The following is a 24,731-nucleotide window of genomic DNA, read 5'->3' on the forward strand; positions in this document are numbered from 1 at the left end:
TTAGCATCCCCATCTCCCATATTCAGTTAGTATCTCTCTGTTGTATTCAATGAAAATACAGCCAAACCATATAGTTCCAACTACCTTTAAAGTGAAGCCCATCCCACCAGTTAGGGATTTTTCTCTGATGCTAAATATGTCAAATATTCTTCCATCTCAAATAAGCCTCAAAAATGCTAACAGGTGTAGATCTGATCACAGAAAAATTAAGTGGCATAAGGCTTTTAATACCCGTAAGAAAGGTAGCTAATGCTAGCCATCTGAGAATTTGATGACTTTGGTGAATAAAAGATGCTATAGATCTTATTACTGATCTCACTAATCACCACTGAATTATGAGAAAGTTGAATTTACTAGTAATGTTAGACTGTATCATTTTAATTCTACTAATGCTAAGAGCAACAAAATAAAGACCTAGCCACAAACTGAGATACTTTTAGAAAATACAACCTTCTTTATAAATATCTTTTCTGGCTTCTAGTGCTTTAGTTCATTTCTTTCCTGAAATCATATTATGTAAAGGCTCTTATGGAAAATTAAACATCTACAAGTTATTCATCAACAAGTATTTTTAATTACCCACCATTAGGCTAAGCACTGTGTTACTTTTGTGGTGGTTTTAAAGATGAACATAAGAAAAATAACCCTCAAAAATATATAATTCAGTAGAAATATAAGTAAGACACACATATATCAATAGCTATGCTATAAAGCAGGGGTTGGCAAACTATGGCCACAGGCCAAATCCAGTCCACTACTTCATTTGTAAAGCCTACAAACTAAAAATGATTTTTATATTTTTAAGTGCTTAAAAAAATTCAAAAGAATATTTCACTTGAGATATTAAATGAAATTCAAATTTCAGGGTCCATAAATAAAATTTTATTGGAAGACAGCCATGCCCATTTATTTGCAATTTACTGTACATGGCTACTTTTGCACTACAACAGCAAGGTTGAGTAGTTGCAAGAGACCAGATGGCACACAAGGCCTAAAATATATACTATTTGGCCCTTTTTAGAAAAGTTTGCCGACCCCTAGTGTACAGCAAATAAGGTTAAGTGCTTCAAGAACAGAGCTGAATTGATTACTTCAAGTTTTAGATCAGGGAACTGTCATTTAGGAAGAGATATATGATATGGGCCTTAAAGTATGAGTAGGAGTTCAATTAGAGGGAACCAGTATTACAACAGAAATAAGATCCAAGAAAGGCCCAGAAACAGGACAGCACAAGATATGCTTGGTAATGAGGCAGAAATACAATCATCAAGATGTAAAAGATGATTGTATATTAGACAAAATAAGAAGGAAGGCAAGAATGTCTTACATTTTGAGTCAGAGCAACTGGAAAAATCGTAGTACAATTAATCAAAATAAAGAGTCAGACAGCGATTGGCTTAGGAAGAGAGTTGACAACAAATACATGGAAATTGAGAAGGCAGCAGGCACTCGAATGAATACGCCTAAAACGCCACTGAAAATACACATCTGTATCTCAGAAAGAAGGTTATGAGAGAAAATAAACAGGGGGAGAATATTATAGAAAAAGAAGGATAAAGGCAAAACTTTCGTATTTTGTGTGGAAGGCCTATGTTTTAAAGAAAAAGAAAAATTAGAATAATTACTATTAAAAAAAAGTGTTCAAAGGGATAAAAGGAAACCAAGAGAGGGTCATAAAATAAACATGAGAAAGAAAAGTTTTAAGGAGGGTAAGGAAAAACCATGCTACACAACAGCACTGAAGAAAGACTTTTTTTTTAAGTATAGAAAACAAATTTTGTGGCAATAAGAGATGGAGCCAATGAAACAGATGACTGATGATGCAAGAAAAGGAATAACTGATGGAGTCACATTCTGAAGAGCCTGGATAAGATCGTTTTGAGAGCAGAGATGAAAAGATCCACACTGAGGAAGGTGTGCGCCATTACCACCTTTGAAACAGAGGAAAGGCAGATCTGCATGGAGACAATTTGAGGTGAAGAGCACAGAAGTTGATAGATCTCAAGTTAGATGGTCTCAATCAACTTCATAAAGTAGGAACACTAGAGTTAAAGCAAACAGAAAAGAAGTAGGAGCTAGAGAAAGGGGAAGAAAAGCTTACAATAGCTACTGCCAAATGGGAGAGAAGGTAAAAAAGTGACGACAAAAAAATTTACCAAAGAACAGAGGGGCCAAAAGAAGATAAAATGCGATAAAATAAATTACTGTAGCCCCATCATATGATAAAATAACATCAATTTGTGGCAGCCCTGATTGGCACAATTTTGTGTTTTTTCTCCAATAGCATTCGATAATCAAAACAAAAGAAGGGGGAGAGGGAGGTGAAGGAGGGGGATGGGGAGGGAGGGCAGGAGGAAGAGGAGGAGGGGAAAGAAAGCAGAAGTTAAAGTTTATCCAGAGTTAACAATCAAGTCCCAAAGAAGTAAAAGGGAAAGTCACTGAGTCGAAGATTTATTGGATGTTGCACCAATTTAACTGACTAATGAGTACAAACTTAGTAAAGAGTTAAGTAAAACTACAAAGTGTCAGGTGAAAATAACAGGGAAAGACCAAAGGACCAGAGGCCATAATGATAATCAATAACAATATAATAAAAATGAAAGGATCAGAGAATTTGACAGAAAAGATGTTTTGTGCATAAAGTCTTATATTTGAGATGTCTACGGAGAGAATGTGCATCTACAGGTTGAAAATTATAACTTTGATGTCAGCTGTCTTGAATTTGCACATCCAGTGCAGCAAAGCATTTGGTAAACACACTAACGTGAGTGCTAACAATGCCACTGAGAAGTGAGAAACTTTGAAAGAAATATTTGAATTCAGTACCTGTTATGATATACTACGGCTGTATAGGCTTCCTTTGAAAATTCTGAACAGCTAGATTTACCAAAGATTACCTGTAACAAATAACAGCATGTTGAAACTTTGTTGTAATAAATGCTGGATGTTTCAAATCTATGTAAGAATTTGTCTGATTTAATAACTGAGAACAATGGGCAAAATAAGCCCAATGAAGAACAATGTGCCTATACGTTCAATTGCTTAACTGTAAATTTCTTTTCAACTACAGACCCATCTGACATTCAAACATTCAAAAAGTTTCTATCCATTATATTTATATCTATTGGGCAATAAGGTACATTTCTTTCCTTTTTCTTAAAGAAGGTAAAGAATTCATTTTAAAATCTAGATGTAGCACATTATTTGGAATTTACATAAGAAATATGATCCTAGAATGGTGGCATATATCTACTATATAAATTGGTAGATTCTCCACTAAAACAACAGTCATTCTGAACGTCAAATATAAATTATTTATAAATGATATTAAAATACCCTAATTTAGGTCAAGCTATGTACCCTTTAACTTCCAGTACTCCCTGCAAGCTACTCTACAATGGAAGAGGAGCTCCATTCTTATATTCTTACTTATGTGTTTGTTTTTTTTCAAATCCACCACATTAAAAAAAAATACACTACTACTACAATACTTTGGAGAAGGTTTAGAGGTAAAATAATTCAGTCTTGTATATCTGCCTCTCAAATTCTACCAAGCAATACTATGGTTAATTAGGGCAGCAGATGACATAAATGGCTTAATGATGTCAAGGTCATAGCTATGATTACTATGTGACAGGCTTACAATGTTATCTAGTCATAGATTAAACTTCTAAGTCTGGCCAGTCATCTCTACACATGCATGAATAGGTATGTGGACACGTCATCACACTTCTATCACACAACTGGTAAAACAACTCAAAGTTTACTCCTTATACAAAAGGGTTAAGTTGCACCATCCTTAAATAAAAAGAACATAACAGATATCTGTGTTTCTTTTTGCAACATTTCAAGCAGGTCCTTTTATTTTAAGGGTATGCAAAAGTGTAATAATTATGACTCTCCTGTATATGTCTAATTTCATCAATTTCTAAGACTACCTTACTATGTTTTTATAAAAATGCTGTTCCAGTGCCAAAATTATGAAGTTTATGATTTTATCATATCAACATTGTATGATCAAAAAATTATCTTAAGATTCATTTGGACAGTCTTCATTTTTAAAAAAATAAGCAAATATAATGTGTCTGTGTTTATACATTATTTCAAACCAGCCACTCACATAAACATAAAAGCATTATATTTTCATATCACTAATAATACACAAGAGAAAGGAATGCAGTACCTTTTTTTCCCTCTGAGAAGCTATTGTTTTTCAAAAAGTAACTTATTTTGATAACATGCAATGATATAAAGTGAAAAGTGTTCCTTTGACCATTTAACATGTATTTTTAATCATTCATCAACATAGACTGAGCATCAATTATGCCAAGCACTATGACAGGCAAGATACAGATATGAGTAAGACATAGTCCTTGCCCTCAAGGAGCTCACAGTCTAGTGGTTGAGATAAAGAAACAAGCATATAACCATAAAATGAAACAGCCCATAAAAAAAGTGAGAAGACACTAAGGTAGCACCAAATGAAGGAGTGGTATAACTGCCGATATGGCTGGACGCAGCTGGGGCTCTGTAGAGGAGGCTATATGTATGCTAAGACAAGGAAGAGTTTGTTAGGCAAAAAAATAAAAACAAATTATTTTACATATACTACATTTGTCATAAGCTCAAATTCATATGGCCATTCACATATAGGATAACAGAGCCATCTATTTTCACAATCCAGCATCTTTTCATTGACTATGATTAGTACATTCATTCCTTCGGCAAAAATGAAGAGCTAGTAAAAAGCATGAAATGCTCATTCCAAACCTCAAAAATAAATTCTACATTTATTGAACAAATATTTATTCAGCATGTATTACATGCAAGGATCTGGAACAGCTGCCATAGAAGAATACAAAGATGAATAATTTGTGCTTGCTGCTATCAAGATCTATAAATGTTGATGAAACTGAGGCTACAGTGGAAAGGAAAATATATAGTTTTCTTAGTAAGTATTGTAGAAAATCAAAAGAACTTGATTCAAATAACTGCCATAGAAGGCTAAAATAAAACTCTGTAAACAGTGCACCTGTTCTTAGCGCATTTTCATTCCACTAGGGTTCTTTCAGAGGTTGAACATCTACAGTGATAGATGTGCTCCTACTCCATAAATTGAAAATCTACTTTCATGGAACCTGAATTTACTAGTGTCCCACAAATCCTAAATGACAATGTGGGCAGTCAAGAACCTCCCCAATCTAGCCTCAATCTACTATTCCTGACTTATCTTGCATTGCTCTGGCTCACTGGCAACTCACCACTCTACCTCTGTTGAAGGACATTCTCCAACTTGAATTGCTCTCCTTTCCCCACAGTCTAGACAGATCCACTGCTATGAACATTTTAACCACCTTTGAGGCATTCTCTCCTTCCTCTGAACACCTATACCTTTGAAACCCTATACTACCAATCTTCTAATAATTAGCACATACCTTGGTTATCAATATTGGCTGCAAAATGTAATCCCTTGGGGAGATTTAAAAATACTGATATCTGCCTGGTATCCCACCCCAGAGATTATAATGTAATTGGAATGGGATTGTCTGGGCATTGGTACTTTTAAAAGCTCCCCAAGTGAGTGTAAAATGCAGCCAAAGTTAAGAACTACTGCCAGAGTTTCTCAACAAAGATGGTAAGAACCATGCAAATTAGAATCACCTGGGGGGCATTTTCAAACTATACCACAACCCCATAATACTACCCACCACTTTCCACCTCCCTTACCTGGCCTTTCATTCTAAAGGCCGGGAATCAGCATCACAGATGGAAGCGTAGAGAAGAGGTATCTGCTCTGTTAAGAGTACCCTAGGTGATTCTGATCTGGCCCTCTTCTGAAGTTCATTATTTTAAAATTTTATGTATTCTGAATATCCTCTAGATTATGTCTTATTCATCTTTGTATCTCTGGGAGTGCCTAGCATATACCAAGTCCTCAATAAATAAGACTTCAAATAAACTCATTACTACCTGTACAGGAAGTAATGAAGTCAGAAATTTTGTTTGCAAGATCACATTCATTTCCAGTTCAGAGCTGCCAACCAAGTGATTACCTTCCCTGCCCCCAAAAAGGTCTATTTGAACCGTATATGAAGAATAGAAAATGTAAAGAACATTTCTTACCGGCATGGCATTGCTAGGATCCTCCCCATACATAAACTGGACTTTAACTGTTATATTTCTGGCAGAACCTTGACGGTTGGCAAAATTGAGACTCTGAGGGTATATGTAGAGAAGGTTTCTGTGAAGGCAATAGTATACATGATAGTGAATACATATCTAAAAACACTATGTATCACTACTACACACCACAAAAGAAACAGATGAACAAATATTGAATTATTAGCATTTGCTAGACACTATGCTATTTTCACATACAATGTTTGATTTGATCCTTAGAGCAGTCATTCAAACAGACAGCAATCAAATATACCCCCCTTTTGCAGATGAACTGAGGCCCAGAAAAGTTAAGAGATTTTCACATACAATCAAATAAGTGGCAAAGCCGAAATGAGAATACAGTTCAGTCAGACTTAAAAATGCATGTTCTTTCCTCTAGAAGAGGCTACTGGGAAATAAACAAGTATGAACAGAAACATTATTAAGAAGTTAAAAGACAGTTCTAATATTATCTTAGTTTCTCCAAGCAGATATAAATAGGATGACATTTAGAAATCAGGCTTTTTGTATAAATGTGATCAAGGTTTTAAGAGGTATAATATTCTACATTATTATTCAAAAACACATATGATAATACGGTATGTATAACAGTATTAGGTAGTTACTATGAGAAAATCACATACTACTCTACAATTATTCGACTTCATGTCCAGTTGCATCTTACACAGCTTTAATAGTCCCTGCTGCCAACACAAAGATGAGAAATAATTCAAGGAAAGGCACCAAAAGAGAGGGCTTAAAAAAAAAAAAAGAAAAAAAGATTGAGAGTTACTTTACCTGAAAACTAGTGTTTGCTCAGAGCTGATGAACAAGACTTCAAGCATAATAAAACCCTCCTCATCAACTGCTAGGACAATGAAAATAGGTCTAAATTTTCTAGAAGGTGGTAGAGCAATATAGGAATTTTAAATGAACATACCCTTTGACCCAACAAACCCACCTCTAGTCTAAGGAGAGAACTGCACATACGTACAAATGGGTGTGTTCAAAGAAATTCATGACATTTTTTAATATTAGGAAATAATTATAAAGAAACATGTTCATCAGTACTGGACTAATTAATTAAATTAAGATATATTATAAGAAGAATACATTTCAGAGTCCCAAAAAATGACAATATGCAGCAGTATTTATTAATGCAGAAAGAGATACCCAGCATGTTGGATGAAAAAAAGGTTGCAGGGCAGGATGTATAGTGGCATTAACCTACTTATGGAAAACTGTGAAGAAATAATGGCTGAAAACTTCTCTAATCTGAGGAAGGAAACAGACATCCAGATCCAGGAAATTCAGAGAGTCCCAAATAAGATGAACTCAAAGAGACCCACACCAAGGCACATTATTATTAAAATGTCAAAAGTTAAAAACAAGAAGATAAAAAGAGGTAAAATATATCACACATCTAATGGCACAGAAATACCTATAAACAAGACCATTTCAAAACAATGCTGTGTTGTGAGAGAAGTATGCAGAAGCTATGGGAGGAACACACAGGTACTTAGTTGATCATGGAGAAGTCTTTTCATCTTCTCCCTTTGCAATACATTTGTTGAAGAATTATTGATATTTTTGTGTAGATTTTTCCAGAGGCTGGATTTTACTAACTGCACACTGTAGTGACATTTAACATGTTCCTCTGTGTTTTCTATGAATTGAGAGTTGAATCTAGAACCTTGGTCAAATTTTGGTGGCAAGATCACTTCATAAATGGTACTGTGTCCTTCTATCAGGAGGAAAATGTTTGGTTGTTGTTTCATTTTTTGTGCAATTAGTAGACAATGATGACCAATGCCTAAATCCATTAACTCATTAAGGATTGCCAAAAGGTGATATTCTATCATTGCTTCTTTATTTAACAGCTGGAATATCTCTATGGAGAGCACTTTTCCTTATCTACTATTTGCTTTGCCAGTGAGCCATTATATGAGAGGCAAGAATAAATGCTTGATTCTTTTCCATTAGCTGCCAGTTTTCAAAATAATCAGTTGGTACATTACATTCCTCTAAAAGGGATCAATTGTGTTTTTTTACAGCATCACTTATAAACTCATGGACCAAACATATTAACGGGTTTCAATATTTTGCAGTTATTATCTTTATTGGTGTTCAAATTGTACCATCTTTGACAGGTGAAAAGGTCGATTCAAACTGGCTCATGATTCCTTTTGATTCAGTCATAATAGTCTTTGACGGCTTCTTACTATCTGTTACGAGAAGACCTTCCAGGCTCTTCTTGTACACTTTCTTCCCAAACCTGGAATCAGCCATTTCTCCAAGGAGTTGGGGTTTTTGAATGGGTAATGTTTTCCCAGGCCACTCATTGTGGGTTATTCATTGTTTCTAGGCCTTTTAAAGTTGAAAGAGTTAGGGGAAAATGCTTTTAACATGAAATATATCCTGAGTTCATAGTGATAATCCAAATTCAAATTCAAGAATACAAGGTTTTTATTCATTCTTTTCTATCTTGCATCTATATATCATTTTTCCTGTGCTGAGAACCATTCTCAAGGACATCAACTATGAGAGAACTAAAATATCACTTAATTACTCTCATTGTGTATTATTCCAACAAAGGAGTCTTAAGGAACTTGAAGATTATGTGGTCATCCAGAAGAGGATGAGCCTACAAAGACTGATAAGGCACCCACAAAGAAACAGAAGGAAAACCATGGAAGTACAGTGGCAAGGAAGCCCAAGGAAGAAATTACAAGCAGAATTATGAGTTAAGTGTCAAATACTATTCACAGACCAAATAAGGTAAGAAATGAAAAATGTCAACTGAATTTAGCAACTTCAAAGTCACTGGAAATCTCAGGCTGAAAACAGACAAAAGTAGGTTTAAAGAGTAAGTAGGAGGTAAGAAAATGAAATAAGTGAAATTCTGAAGAGTGTAGCTGAGAATGGGAGAAAGATAATGCAAGAGTTGGAGACAGAACATAGGGATTTGGGAAGCTTTTTAAGATTGGAAAGGTTTAAGTTTGATTAAATCCTAATGAAAAGAATTTAGTTGAGACAGAGTTTGCATACACTAGAACAAGAATGTAATGATTCCTGAAATGGTGGGAGAGAACAGGATCCAAAGCACATGATAACAGATCGGCCTTCATTATGTTTATAATGCCTCATTGTGACATTTATTGAGTATGCAGTATACTAGATACTGAGAATATAGAGATAAAAGACAAAGTTCTTGACTTCATAGAACTCACAGTCTGGAGGGAGAATAAGACAGGCATACTTGCAGTATGATAAATGCTATGAACATAGAATGTCACTGGGGCCCACAAGAGGACTTGAAACTAAAGAATCTGCCCATAAATTTCAGTGAGAAATTTTCAAGTACGATAGACATGCAAAACACACAGAAAAGCAAAACACATCATGCCTTCCCCCACCCCTCAATTTCTGCATTTGGATTACTACTGTTTTAGCTTTGTGGATATGGACATAACTGGCCCCTTCCCATCTTTCGAGTCTTAGAAAGCCTCACTTTACCTCCCCACATAACATCACTTTGTTATCCCATTCACAACTCTTAAATAATCTGCTTAAGATAATCGTAAATTATCTTGTTTGTTTGTACATTATTTCTTGTTTATGTATCTCCTTAAATAAAGCCCAAATTCCATGAGGGCAAGGACCTTACGAATCTAGTTAACTGCTATATTTCCAGTGCCTAGAATAGTTCCTCATATGAATAAATGATTGATTGAATGAATGAATAGTACAGAACTCACATAATATTTTAGTTACTTAACTCTTCTGGAGTTTGAATTTTCATATGAAATGCGAATTAACTGAACATTAAGCTATGCTTGATTTCTAATATAAGCAATACAATTTTAAATTCAACTTGTCTATGAAGGTGAAAGGCATGCATTTAGCCTAGACCCTTTTTCATTTGACTGCTAACTCCACTAATAAATTTCCACATAAACCCAGTAAGTCTTTACCGTGCATTTATAATACTCCTTCAGAGGAATTTTAAATCAGCAGAGAGAAGGTAGATCAATGAAAAGTGTTGAGTTGCTGAGATAGCTGACTGACCTTTTTTAAGGCTGAATTCATATTTCACCACTTCCTCAAAACAAATTCCAGATTAAATCAAAGTTTTAAATAATAAAAATAAAACCATAAAAGTACTAGAAAACCTTTAAAGAGACCATATTTTATAGGTGACGAAGGCATTTCTGAGCACGAGCCACAAAAAATCATAAAAGACAAATTTTAAAGCCTCTACAGAGCAGGGGATACCATAAACACAAGTGGAAGACAAAGGACAAATTGGAAGAACACTGTTCGCTACACACATGACAAAGAGTTAGTATCCATCACATGTGAATAATTCCTAAAATTATTCAGAAAGAGACAAACAAAAAAGGGGTGGGGAGTTTGATGGGGGGAGGGAGACTCAGATAATTCTCAGGTAATTCACAAAGAAGCAAGACAGACAGCAAAATAAACTATATATATGTGCCTACTAGGTTTATCAATATTTTTTGTCTTTGTCAATTTAAAGCATTGGTAAAAATTCATGGGAAAAGAGGAACTCTCATATACTCTTGGTAGGGATATAAATTGGCACAATTCTTTTAAAGGATAATCTGACAAGAGAAATCTACTTTGAAAGTTAACATCTATGAACTTATCATATGAAAATATGTATACACAAACATAAACACCTTTTCTATGCATATTGTTTGTAATCAGAAAATTGCAAGCAACTGAAATGATCATCGACAGGCAGATGATTAAATTAAAGTGCATCCATATAATAAAAGATTGTGCAGCCATTTAAAAGGATATGGTATAGGCACTCATATGAAAATAAATTTTAAAATGTTATGGTCTTGAATCAATTTATATATATAACACAAGCTATATATAACACACTCCCATTTGTGTTAAAAAAAAAAATTACATTTAGGCAGTCATCCAAGGGAACTGGTATGATAGACCCCAAAATGTTAATAGGGAAGAGTCAGGATTTTTATTTTTTATAGGTTTTTCAAATATCTGAGTTTCCACGATAAATACTTTCAACATAACAAATTAACATTTATTAATAGTGAACATGAGAAAAAAGCTAAGATAAACAAAATGATTCCTTCGAAAGTCACTCATCTTCTGGACCTCTGCTGTCCAATAATATGGTCTAGTGAGACCATATGGTCTAGTGAGACCATAAAATACATACTAGATTTGGATTAAACAAAACATACTATTAAAATTAATTTCACTTGTTTCTTTTCAGTTTTTTACACATATAGCTCACACTATATTTCCATTGGACAGTGCTGTTCTGGACAAAGAGAGGAAAAGGGAGCTAACGTATTGATATTACTCTGGCATTATTCTTTAGTTACTATAAATATTTCTATTTATAAATATGCTTTTCTCAGTTACTTTTAGAATCTTTCTACAGAATATATTAATTCAAAAACAAATGACCACAGTTTAAAAGGAAGAAATTACTAGTGATACTATATTCAACAGACTCCAATGCCTTGTGTTTTATTTGGAACTCAAATCTCCATAAGATTGCACAACCTGGGGGAGGATAAGGGACTTTGCTTTGCTTGGAATTTAAACAAAGCTCCCAAATGTCCTAAAATTCTATGCAGCTAAGAAATTTTGTATATTAGTTCTTTGAAACTAGGAATTCTTAAATTAGGTCTTAATTTTGCTTAGTTTCTTATTTTCTTTGGCATAAAAATTTTAAGTTTTTACTGGTTACATCTTATCAGAGTTCTATTTATACAGGCACAAGTTCAAGCAAAGATTAGATTCTGCCTTTAACAATGTGTACTCAGACAGGGGGCATTAAAAGGTAGATGTAAAAATCATTTACAAAATTACTACTTTCATTACATTTCCCATGTTGACACTCTTCCACAGCTTATAATTAGGCAAATTATTCATTTTAATTATATTAAATAACATGTCAAACTATGGTAAGAAAAAAAATTATCCAGATATTTCTACCCAGAGACAATATATACTATAAACCAAGAATATGCAACCGCTGCCTCTAATCTATCTTTTTGTGTTACATGTGAGGAAATATATAAATTGTGCAAAAAGTGTCAATACTCCAGCAGAGTAACCAAATAGAAGGAAATTCCTTCACACAGCCTTTCTTTGGTATTAGTGTCCAGTTACTTTCATGCACTGGAAGGGACTACTTTTCAAATTCCTTTCTCTGAAAAGAACCTCCTATATCAAAAAGGTGTATCTATTATATGCAAATTTTGTGTTTGAAAAACTCCCATGTTAAGACTTTATCATTATCTTACTCATTCAATAAAAATGTATGGTTTCTCCAGCATGTTAGGCATTGTACTAAAGTGCTATACAGGATATAAATTTAAAACAGATATAGATCTTACCAATGAACAGCTTATAGTACAATAGAGACAAGAAGCTGGCCCATCTCCATTCCCCCTCAACTAGAAAATGGATGAAATATCAGGGTCAATAGTTTTAAGCCAGAAAAGTAGACAGTTTAGTTAGAAGTTTCGAAATATGCCCTTCAGGACCAATGATCACAACACTAACATATCTCTTTTAAAAAGAGGGAGGAAATTCAAATTTCTTCATTAGTTCAACATACACTTCTATAATTCCATAACATGTACCAGTGGTAAAGGTAAGATGAAAATGAAGAATAAGGAAAAATATTTTGTTTTTCTTCTTCATTAGTGGAAGTATTAGTATATTTTTATCTACTTGCATTCTATATTTCTCTTACAAACAGAAATATTTATGTGGTTCTGTATTGGACACTTAGAAAAAGTATATACAGGCTAAACAAAAGACATAATTCCTTGTACTTATCAAGGTCCAAGAGACCAAAACTCAGAAAACCCAGACTCTAGCAAAACTTCCCAATTTATGTCATCTTAACATAAGACTAGATAATATTTACCAATAAAATATTACAGCAATATTACATAAGTGCATTGCCTTTTTAATTACAAAAGAATACTAATATATAATACTGTGTAATGTTTACTAAACACTAGGTAGTGCTCTAAGTGCTTTAAAATATTTTGTCTTTATATAATTCTATAGAGTAGATATTATCTTCACTTGATAGACAAGAAAACAGAGGTCAGAAAAGCTAAGTAATTTCACAGAGCTGAAGAACAGCACAGCCAGGATTCCAATTCATCCAGTCTCTCTCCAGAATCAAACTCTTAGCCACTGTGGTTTACTACATCTACTGCAACTGTTCTATCCAAAAGCCCTTAATCCTAAATCACCAAAAGAAAGGGTCTCTGTTTTACTCCAGGAAGAAGCATTTCTAAGAATAAATTTGGAAATGATAAATTTTGTAAAGTTTTGCTTGATAATTTACCATATAAACTGAAATTCATTATGTTAAAACTTTTCCCTTTGCAAAAAGAGCTATTGCATTTATGAAAAATTTCATTTAGATAGGGCTAATCACACACACATACACACACACAAATTAAAAGGTAATTTCATGGATATAATAACTAACATTTTGAGTACTTTCTATTTGCCAGACACTGTTCTAAGTACTTTACACATATTACTTCTTTTGCTTCTCCTTAAGTATGTACCAAAAAAAAATACCCAACTTACAGAAGAGGAGACTGAGGTGTGGGAAGGTTAAGTAACTTATCTAAGGCAGGATAGCTAGATCTGGCTTCTGGACCAGACCATAATCTGATTCCAAAGACCACACTCTTAACAATTTTACTATATTAATTTGTCAAGATAAGGCATTTTAAAAGTATTTATTATTTTCTCAAAAACAGTTCTTAATATGAACACTCAAGAAAAATAATCACTTATAATTTAACTGAAACATTTAGTATTTTTCCTTTTAACACTAAGTTAGAAGCACAGGGGAACATTATTTTTAATCATACTATTAATTTTTTGGTTTTGTTAAATTTAGATCATGAATATTGTTACCAAGCACACAAACTTTAGAAAAACTTATAATGGGCAAATAGTTTCTGACATTTTAAGTATTGGGTTGGCCAAAAAGTGCCTTTGGTTCATAAAAAAAAATAAAAGACACATTCTTCATTTTCACCAAGAACTTTATTGAACAATGTATTCACTCTTTTGTTCCACTACCTTCTGCCATTTTTAGGTAACTTCATAATTCCATCTTCCCAACTTTTTATCTTTTTGAGTGAAGAACTGTTCCAGGTGCCCTTTACAGTCTTCCAGGGGATTGAAATTTTTTCCATTAAGAGAATTCTGTAAAGACCAAAATAAATGGAAATCCAAAGGTGCAATGTCTGGTGAATACAGTGGATGATTCAGAACCCCCCAGCCAAGCTTAACAGTTTTTGCCTGGTCATCAAAGAAACATACAGTCTTGCGTTATCCTGATGGAATATTATGCGTTTTCTGTTGACTAATTCTGGATGCTTTTTGTTGAGTGCTGCTTTCAGTTGGTCTAACTGGGAGCAGTACTTGCTGGAGTTAATCGTTTGGTTTTCCGGAAGGAGCTCATAATAGAGGATTCCCTTCCAATCCCACCATATACACAACATCACCTTCTTTGGATGAAGACCAGCCTTTGCTGTGGTTGGTAGTGGTTTATTTTGCTTGTCCCATGATCTCTTCCATTCCACATTATTGTACAGTATCCACTTTTCATTGCCCATCACAATGTTTTAAATACGGAACATTTCCATTACATTTCAGTAGAGAAGCACATGCAGAAATACAGTCAAGAAGGTTGTTTTTCACTTAACTTATGTGGAACCCAAACATCAAAGCGATGAACATAACCAAGCCAGTGCAAATGATTTTCAACGCTTGATTTGGATATTTTGAGTATGTCAGCTATCTCCTGTATGGTATAAGGTTGATTGTTCTCAATAATGTCTCGATTTGATCGCTACCAACTTCAACTGGTCTACCCGACAGTGCAGCATCGTCCAGTGAGAAATCTCCAGCACAAAACTTCGCAAACTACTTTTGACATGTTCGATCAGTCACAGCACCTTCTCCATATACTGCACAAGTCTTTTTATGCATTTCAGCTGCATTTTTACCTTTCTTGAAATAATAAAGCATAATATGCCAAAATGTTGCTTTTTCTTCCATCTTCAATATTAAAATGGCTATGCAAAAATTCACCAATTTTGTAAGTCTTTTTTTAAATGCACACTGATATGACAGCTATCACATACAATCTAACAAAATTGTTTTGAATGAAGTTAAAGACAACTAAGCGCTACTAGAGCCATCTTATGGGAAAAAAAGAACAAACCTTTCTTTTGGTCAACCCAATATTTAATTCTGGTTGACCTTAGAAAACCACATAATCTATTGGTCTTACAGTGGGCACACGGAAAAGAGGAGGCTAGAACATAGAGACATAGACTATAACAGAGAAAAAGGATGAAATATATTTTAATGTATGGGATTTTGTGAAAATATACAAATATGATTTAGATAGATTATCTGAAGCAAAAAGATATACTAACAAATAATTACAATGACAAATAATAAGGAATATATAATCATATGTTAGCTTATACAGAGTACCATGGGAATGCAGCATTAACACCACCTGCAGATGTGGAGGAAGGCTTCACAGAGAAGGCATTTTTTTTTAATCGATCACTGTTTCCAAAAAAACTAAAATACAATTTGGGAAGTGTATACTTAATTCATTAATTTTTCCTCAACTTTAATGATGAATTTATCAGTCAAAAGAATTTGGTATTTACTTGTAAATCTCTTTAAAAATCATGATAAATTAAAATGAGCTTTTAAAAACAGGTAGATCTCATAACACTGAAAGTGCAGTTTATAATACAGCAAAATTAAATACAATAACCATTTTAAATGACCTATTAAATTCTTTGTTCATTTCTTTGACTTCATTTAGCATTGATCTAACTCAATGTGGAAGGTTACATTCATACAAGTTTAAACAGCTTAATGATTAACTATATTCACCTGCCAACCTTACTGTTTATGCGGCAAATAGTGTTATATAGAGAGTTCAGAAGTCTAGGTATGCTTGCAGGAAAAAAAAACGAATTCCAAATCATTTTAAAGTGAATAATTAGGATAAAAATGTACCCTATTAAGCTCTTTCTTTTTATTGCTCCTCTAGTTATTTCTTCCAGAATTGACCAAGATTATTCATCATTTGATTCTGTATCTCCAGAGCCAAAATCAAGATTTGCTATGTTAGATGATGTAAAAATTTTAGCCAATGGCCTACTTCAGTTAGGACATGGTCTTAAAGACTTTGTTCATAAGACTAAGGGCCAAATTAATGACATATTTCAAAAACTCAACATATTTGATCAGTCTTTTTATGACTTATCACTGCAAACCAACGAAATCAAAGAAGAAGAAAAGGAACTTAGAAGAACTACATCCAGACTTCAAGTCAAAAATGAAGAAGTAAAGAACATGTCACTTGAACTCAACTCAAAGCTTGAAAGTCTCCTTGAAGAAAAAATTCTACTTCAACAAAAAGTGAGATACCTGGAGGACCAATTAACCAATCTAATTAAAAATCAACCTGAAATTCAGGAACACCCGGAAATAACTTCACTCAAAGTAAGTATAAAACAAAGAGGGTTCATGATTATGTTTTCAATGTGGATCTTTTTAAAAAAATATTTTAAAACATGCTACTTGAAATACTTTGTTGAACTGTTGAAACACTATATTTTTCTCATGAAAAAAAGACTCCAGGAAATAAATTTTCCCATTATAATTTCAAGTTGGTTTTTGTTTCCCTAACATTATTTATGAAAGTAACTAAACTTTGCATTTCAGATGAAAATTACAAGACAGTTAAGCAATGAAATTTAGAACACTAAATTATTATACTATTGCAAATTACTGGAGGCAAGTAAAAAGCTAAAGGAATATAACTTGTATAACTATTCTCCCATCTTTAAAATGTATAAAAGTAATACAGTTAATGGAAACGATATTAAAATATTGTTTTTTTTTCATTTAATTGAAGTAGTTTAAAGTTCAGGAAATCAGATTTTAGAGATGGTACATTTTAAATAAAACACAAAAACTCAAGTATGTACTATGTGAAAGAGGAATACAAGGGGAAAAGGTTTGCCAATATCATTTTTCTAATCCAGTATTAGTTTAAAAAATTAGATTGTGATAGTGTTATAGGAAATAAAAAAGTCTAATTTAACAAAAAAGAAAGAAACTTCTAACCAACCTATAATCTATGTCCAGACTTTTGTAGAACAGCAAGATAATAGCATCAAAGATCTTCTTCAGATCGTGGAAGAACAATACAGACAATTAAATCAACAACACAGTCAAATAAAAGAAATTGAAAATCAGGTAAGTCAATATTTTAATAGTATGTCCAATCTTTTACATAAAATTTAGGTTTATGAAAACACTGGACCCTAAAATTATTTAAAATAATTATAGTTGGATAGTGAATAAAAGGATCACCTCAGCATGATCATTAGGTTTGCAGGCTCTGAAGCTAATAAACTACCTGGGGTTGAATTCTGGCTCTAAAACTTTTGCGTGACCTTGAATAAATTACTTAACCCCTTCTCAGTTTCCTAATGTACTCTATGTAGATAATAAAAGAATCTGTCTTACAAGACTGTTGTGAGAAAAAAAGAATTAATTCATGCAAAGTACATCCTCAACATAGCAGCCAAAGAGATTCAGTTAAAATTTAAATTAGACTCTCTCTCTCTTTGTTCAACACCGCACAACGGCTTCCGGTCTCACTCGTAGTGGCCCATAAGACCCAGATGACTCTTAATCATCTCACTGACTTCATCTCCTGTACTCTAGTCACACTGGCTTTTTACTGTTACACAAACACATCAATCATGCCGCTATCTCAGGGTCTTTGCCCTTGTTGCTCTCTGTCTGGAATGCTCTTCACCCTGGTATCTGCATGGGCCCACTCTTAATCACTTTAGGTCTTTCTCAAATACAAATTTCTCAAAGAAGCCTTCCCAGATAACTTAATCATAAATTATAATCCCCCAGGTGCCACCTATTCTTTTGCTTCTTACCTATTTGGCCTCTTGCCTTACCTCCCAATCCACCTTATACTCTAGACAAACTGGAATATTCACAGTCATGTGTCAGAGCTGGGTCAGAACACAGATGGGCTAACTCCTAGGTCAGTGACCTGTCCTCTACACCATGATCCCATATTCATGATTAATTCCATTCAATGTGGATATTTATGTACATTCTAATAAACAAACTAGACAAAAACTCAACAAGAAAAAAAAAGAAAGAAATTATAATCCCCTACACCCATGCTTGAAACCTGCTACCTCCTTCATTACTCTCTTTTCTTCCTTAACACTTATCCCTATTTAACATAATACATATTTGAGTTATTTATCTTGTCTGTCCCTGCACTAGAATGTAAGCTCCATAAGTACAGAAAGTTTCTTCTATTTTTTTAAAATTGCTATAGCTCCAAAATATAGAACTCTGTCTGACACATAGTAGGCACTTAATAAATACATGTTAATAAAGGTAATGTCACATTTAGCACAAAGAAGTCAATAAAAACTTACTATGATTAATATTATTATTAGAAGCTATATGTCTAATAATTAAAGTTTAATATCCAACAATATAATTAATCTACAATGTAAATAACTGGCTAGGTGAGCAAGGTAGATACGTGTTTGGAATAAAGCTATGACAAAATCTAAGATTTCCAATAAACAGTACTATAGTTCAAAAATATTAGTAATAATACTACTAAAGAAGAAAAGGAACTTAGAAGAACTACATCCAGACTGTTCAAGAGAGTTTCAAAAATAATACAGACCTGAAGAAACTGGTATATAAAAAAAATAGATGCCCAGAACTATAAAACAAATATTACCAATTTCCACCAAACAAACACATTATGTTTCAGTAATTTTATGACTCATAATTTTAGTAGGTTATTTTTGCTAACTGTCTGAAAAGGGGTTTTTGCCAGCTAGTTTTGATTTCCATAATTTCCTTCTTACTATATGCTATTTTTCTAATTCTTTTCCTATATCTTTTATAATGAGTAAATGAACCTGCTCACAAAAGCAAAATGTCACTATTATAAAATAATATACATTTTGTCTAATAATAAAATGTATGAAGAATTCAACAATGAATTCTAAGTTGGAAGAAGCCTTAAATCATCTGACCCAACTTATTCAAATTTAAATTAAGAAACCAAAACTGTAAAGTTAAGTTACTATAAGATCACAGTTACTTAGTAGAAAAGACTAACATCCAGTAAGTGAACTTTACAATGGATCTTTATGCATTATATCCTAGGAAATGCCATTTATGCTGACATCAAAAAACTAACACTAATAACACATTATGTACTCTGCTCTTCTCAACCCATCAATAAGAAAAGCTATCGGTCAATAAACTGCAAACCCAGCACAACAGACAATGCAATATTGAATATATTAAAAGTACACAAATAAAACTGCCTATTTGTTACCTTTACAAATATGATTACATGTCAAAAACTATCAAGAAAGCAGCCTTGTTCAAATTATGTGCTAGGTCTTAAGACCTACAACTGAGAATTATGAAATTTAAAATCTGCCTGTGTCACTGAACAGAATATATATTACATTCATATAAATAAATAGAACATATTAAAATATTCTAAGTAAAGTCTCTGCCTTTGATCTTATTGTTTTCTGATCAATTTCTGTTTTTTGCCTTGTCTTTCTCTATTTTTTTGAACTCTTTATGTGCCTGATTAAATATTTTGAGAACAGCAAGTCTGTATAATATGTATAGCATTGCTTATCCCTCTTAACATCGAAAACAATAACATATTATGAACTCAGATTTCCCCTAATTGTATATTCAGTACCATTTTTTAAAGTAGATTTATATTCTTTTATCAGTTAAGAAGAACTGGTGTTCAAGAATCCACAGAAAATTCTCTTTCTTCTAAACCAAGAGCACCAAGAACTACTCCCTCTCTTCACTTGAATGAAACAAAAAATGTAGAACATGATGGTAAGATAATTTGGTGGGTTTCCTTCTTGAAACTAATATCGTCAAATTGTTCTTCTTTGACATTTCCATCAAAAATCTCTATTCTCAGGGCCTGTTCTAGACTAACTAAAAGAGAATAAAGAGATAAATCCAACAAATATAATGTGTCAACCTAAATTGGATCCTGGTGATTTTTTTAAACCCTATAAAACATTAAGACAATCAGGGAAATATAAATATAGACTTGATATTAGATAATATAAAATTATTATTAACTTTCTTAGATGTAATGATGGTATTATAGTTACGTAAGAGAATAATCTCATGTTTAAGAGATGGATGCCAAAATATCTAAGGGGTTAAGGGGCATGATGTTTGCAAATTCCTTTCAAATAGCACAGCAAAATACATATTTGTATGTATTTGTGTTTATAAAGCAAATACGGCAAAATGTTAACAACTGTTGAATACAGATGAAAAGATTATGGCATTCTCTTCAATGTTTCTACTTTCCATAAGAAAAACAAAAAAGAGGGGGAACAAAGTCTCCATTCCTACCCAAGCTTTAAAAAAAGATATAGTTTGAAAACACATTTATTTTTAATGTAATTCATAGAGGAAAAAAGTTCTCTGTTAGTTTCCTCTATGTACGTTCACTCTTTCCTCATGTATCTGTTGACTACCTGCTATGCACCAAGCACTATACTAACATCTCATATGTGGTATTTTATTTATGTTTTTCCTAGATCTAAGGGAAAAAAGTGTTTAAAATTCTAATTTTGCCACTTTTCTTAAAAATAAATCAGTTTGGTAATAACTATTTTGATATTCTTTGTAAAACATGCCATCTAATAAAAACGCTTTAGCATAAAGTACCTTTTCAATAACACATTACTGAAAAAGACTGAAGGCTACAGTCACCACAATTCCATAAAATGTCAAGTAAAATCTCAAGCTCTAAAGATATCATTCTTTATTACTGTATCTTACCTAATAACATTTTGTTGATTCTAGACATTCCTGCTGATTGTACCATCATTTATAATAGAGGTGAACATACAAGTGGCATCTATTCCATTAGACCCAGCAACTCTCAAGTTTTCAACGTCTACTGTGATGTTACATCAGGTAAAACGAGCCTAAGAGAAACTAGACAGTAGCTAGCTCAGGTTACTCACTACCTATTAGTAAGGCTAATCCTGTTATTTTTGTTCTGAATACATATAAAATGAAATATATATATCACAAGTAGTTATACAGATCTAGTACTTATATTTGTCTTGTTTATGTATTTACTCAGGCATTTACTCAATATTCTCCATCTTTTTCTATAAAATAATCTAAAATGAACTTTGTCAATAAGTTTATTAAGACAAATTCATTAGTTGCCCTTCACTTAACTTCTTGGGCTCATAATAAATAATAAAATGTTATTACCATAACAACATTAATAACTACCTTGTACAGCCACCAATTAAAACCAAACAAAAAACCGCATTTTGTTACAACTATCAGCATCAGTCTACTGAAAATAAACAATCTGTTCATTATATTCAGGTAGTTCATGGACATTAATTCAACACCGAATAGATGGATCACAAAACTTCAATGAAACCTGGGAAAACTACAAATATGGTTTTGGGAGGCTTGATGGTAAGCTGACTTCATTCACTGGTTAACTTAAAAATATTTATTAAGAGCCTATTACAGACTGGGCATTAGAAATACAATGAATGAGGAACACTCCCAGCCTTCATATAAATTATTAACAAATAACTACACATTTGTAAGTACTGAACTTATTACAAGTGTCTTTATTTGAATTATACTTTTCACAATTACATGTCTGTTCTATGTATACTTATCACAATTTAATTGGATGGCTTCTAATTATCATAATTATAATTATCAAAGATAAATTTGATTAAGGGCTAAGTGCTTCAAATAAGTGCTAAACGCTATGAATGGGCTACAAAGAAAACCATCCTTATCACTGGTCATTCTACTTCCTTATTAACATTTTAGATATTAACTATTTGGAAGTTGGAAGGCACAAGGAAGCTGTCAGATGTACAGTACAAAATGTTTAGATTTCAATTATTTAAATATGATAAATGTATACTATACAATGTGTGGTTTAAAATAAATTTAGTTTAATTCAATGTAAATGATTATATTTTGATCACAAAATAAGGTAAAAAACAAAATAAGCAAAATAAAAATAAATGACAGAGGTTTAAAATCCAAAAAGCACATTATAAAAATCCATGAGTGATGTACATGTACTCATTAATAAATGGATAACATCCATTATTATATCGAATTTTTAAACATTCAGTACTACTTGATCATTTAAACAATTCTGTATTCAAACTACCAGTTAAATCCCTAACTAAAAGGTAGAATGAGTGATACGTTTTGTAGCTCCAAATCTTCTTCTGAGAGAATCTAGAGTACTCACTTATTTCTACAAGAAAGTAAGCCATTTGTATTTTGCAATTCTTAAAATGAAATCTACAAATTCAACAGCAGTAAGGAAATTTTGACTTTTTTTCCTTAAATGCTTTAATAAAAGGGATAATTAAAGAGAGAGTAATTGTGATAATCAGAGATATCTATTTGTATTTACAATATGTTATATTTTTAATTCCAAATAAAATTTTTTAATTATAGAGAAAAGTTATTAAAAATTATGCTTTTTAATTTAAAGTGTTTTTTTAATTTATTTCCTTCTTTTTCTACAAAGAAAACATATATATCAAGCAAATGTCAAAGGCCAAAATTATATTTGAGGAAAATTACATTATTATACAAGTCTCTGGAAATACTTAACAAATCTCTTGATAGTATATTCATATTAATAAACAGCTGACAGTAAAGCCAGTACATGTAAGGACCCAGAAGTTAGATAATATTTTACCAATGACTAGCCCTAAAAGTACTTATAATAGTCTAACACGTTTCACCTGTGAAATATGCCTGATAATATCCATTTTAGAAAGGATAATCAGACTTTAGGTAGGCCTATTACTATTTTAACACTTGTTGTATTTTAACACCTATTACTATTTTAACATAACTATCTTCAATAAAATTGTTTTAAAAAGAAATATTTTACGAGACTGTAAAATAACCAAGGGATTCAAGACTAAAACATCTAATCTACTTACACCAAAGAAAAAAGAACACTCTCAAAAAAAATAGTTGCTGCCTAATCTGCAGTTAACAATCCACAGATTTTTACAACTTTTCTTTTCAGGAGAATTTTGGTTGGGTCTAGAGAAGATATACTCCCTAGTAAAGCAATCTAAATATATCTTACGAATTGAGCTAGAAGATTGGAAAGACAACAAGCATTATATTGAATATTCTTTTCACTTGGGAGATCATGAAACCAACTATACACTACATCTAGTTGAGATTGCTGGCAATGTCCCCAACGCACTCCCGGAACACAAAGATTTGACGTTTTCTACTTGGGATCACAAAGCAAAAGGACACTTCAATTGTCCAGAAAGTAATTCAGGTAACCTGTTCCTAATATAAATACTTTATTTTCAAAGTTTCAAAATATCTTCCCAAAGTAATAGATAATATCTTTCAATGTCAGACAACTCTTTAAAATCTGAATCCAATATAAACATTTTCTCTATAGGTAAACGTCTCAACGTAAGTGCTAACTTGATTCTAGTTTGAGTACGTATTTTACCTCTAACCTTTCTCAGATATTTTATTTTTGGTCAGGTATATGAGACTTGTATAAATTCTTTTAAATTGGAATATATGTATACAACACTGTTATATTTATAAGAAATGAAGATATACTCACTGGAGAAATATAATAACAGTAACTACGTATGAGCTTGTATCTATTAAACTGCGTATCTATCCTTTTTAGGAGGTTGGTGGTGCCATGATGTATGTGGGGAAAACAACCTAAATGGTAAATATAACAAGCCAAAAGCAAAGACTAAGCCAGAGAGGAGAAGAGGAATATGCTGGAAGTCTCAAAATGGAAGGTTATACTCTATCAAATCAACCAAAATGTTGATCCGCCCAACAGATTCAGAAAATTCTGAATGAACTGAGGCAATTTAAAAAGCCAATAAATTAAACATTAAACTCATCCGAAATTACTGTGGTTTAAAAATCTGGTATTAAATCCCTAATAGAAGGCTTTAGAAATAAATTCTTTATATTAAAGCCACTACCAACTTAATATTAAACATATCATCACATCACCTCAAAGAACACCATTTACCTTTCTCAATCAAAATTCTTATGATCATTTATTCATATATTTTGTGATGTGCGAATCAATTTTAGATGGTCACAATCTGAATTGTAACCAATGGGTGAATTTTCAAATAACCTTTCTAAATAAAAAACTTACAAAGAGACTTTTATTTTCAAAGTTATCATGTGAGCTAATTTTACAACTTCCTCAGTTTAAAAACTACTTTTCTTGCTAAAATTCTAAACTTGAATAACTATAAAGGACTAATAATTGTACATTTCTTAAATGCTGTAATATTAATTTCAAAACTAAAATTCAGTCA

At 32.5% G+C, this 24,731-nt stretch overlaps 2 protein-coding genes across 8 annotated transcripts in view; one reads left to right on the forward strand and one right to left on the reverse strand.

Moving 5' to 3' along the window:
• DOCK7 (dedicator of cytokinesis 7) overlaps window positions 1-24,731 on the reverse strand; it is a 208,106-nt gene that overhangs the window by 111,481 nt on the left and 71,894 nt on the right. For all 7 annotated transcript variants that reach the window (XR_010940861.1, XM_067726375.1, XM_067726373.1 and 4 more), the window contains 2 exons: window positions 6,124-6,241; window positions 2,827-2,897 (listed from right to left, as the gene is read on the reverse strand). Coding sequence is in view for 6 of the 7 variants with exons in the window: in XM_067726375.1 (XP_067582476.1) it covers window positions 2,827-2,897; window positions 6,124-6,241 (189 nt within the window). In the remaining variant the exon portion in view is untranslated. The remainder of the gene's footprint in view (window positions 1-2,826; window positions 2,898-6,123; window positions 6,242-24,731) is intronic.
• Window positions 16,200-24,298, forward strand: ANGPTL3 (angiopoietin like 3). Its single transcript, XM_067726384.1, has 7 exons — window positions 16,200-16,755; window positions 17,404-17,514; window positions 20,079-20,193; window positions 21,187-21,300; window positions 21,730-21,825; window positions 23,432-23,698; window positions 24,071-24,298. Exons 1-7 carry the CDS (start codon window positions 16,261-16,263, stop codon window positions 24,253-24,255), a joined length of 1,383 nt encoding a protein of 460 aa, XP_067582485.1. The 5' UTR covers window positions 16,200-16,260; the 3' UTR covers window positions 24,256-24,298.

Source organism: Pseudorca crassidens, chromosome 2, assembly GCF_039906515.1.
Source record: "Pseudorca crassidens isolate mPseCra1 chromosome 2, mPseCra1.hap1, whole genome shotgun sequence".
NCBI lineage: Eukaryota > Metazoa > Chordata > Mammalia > Artiodactyla > Delphinidae > Pseudorca > Pseudorca crassidens.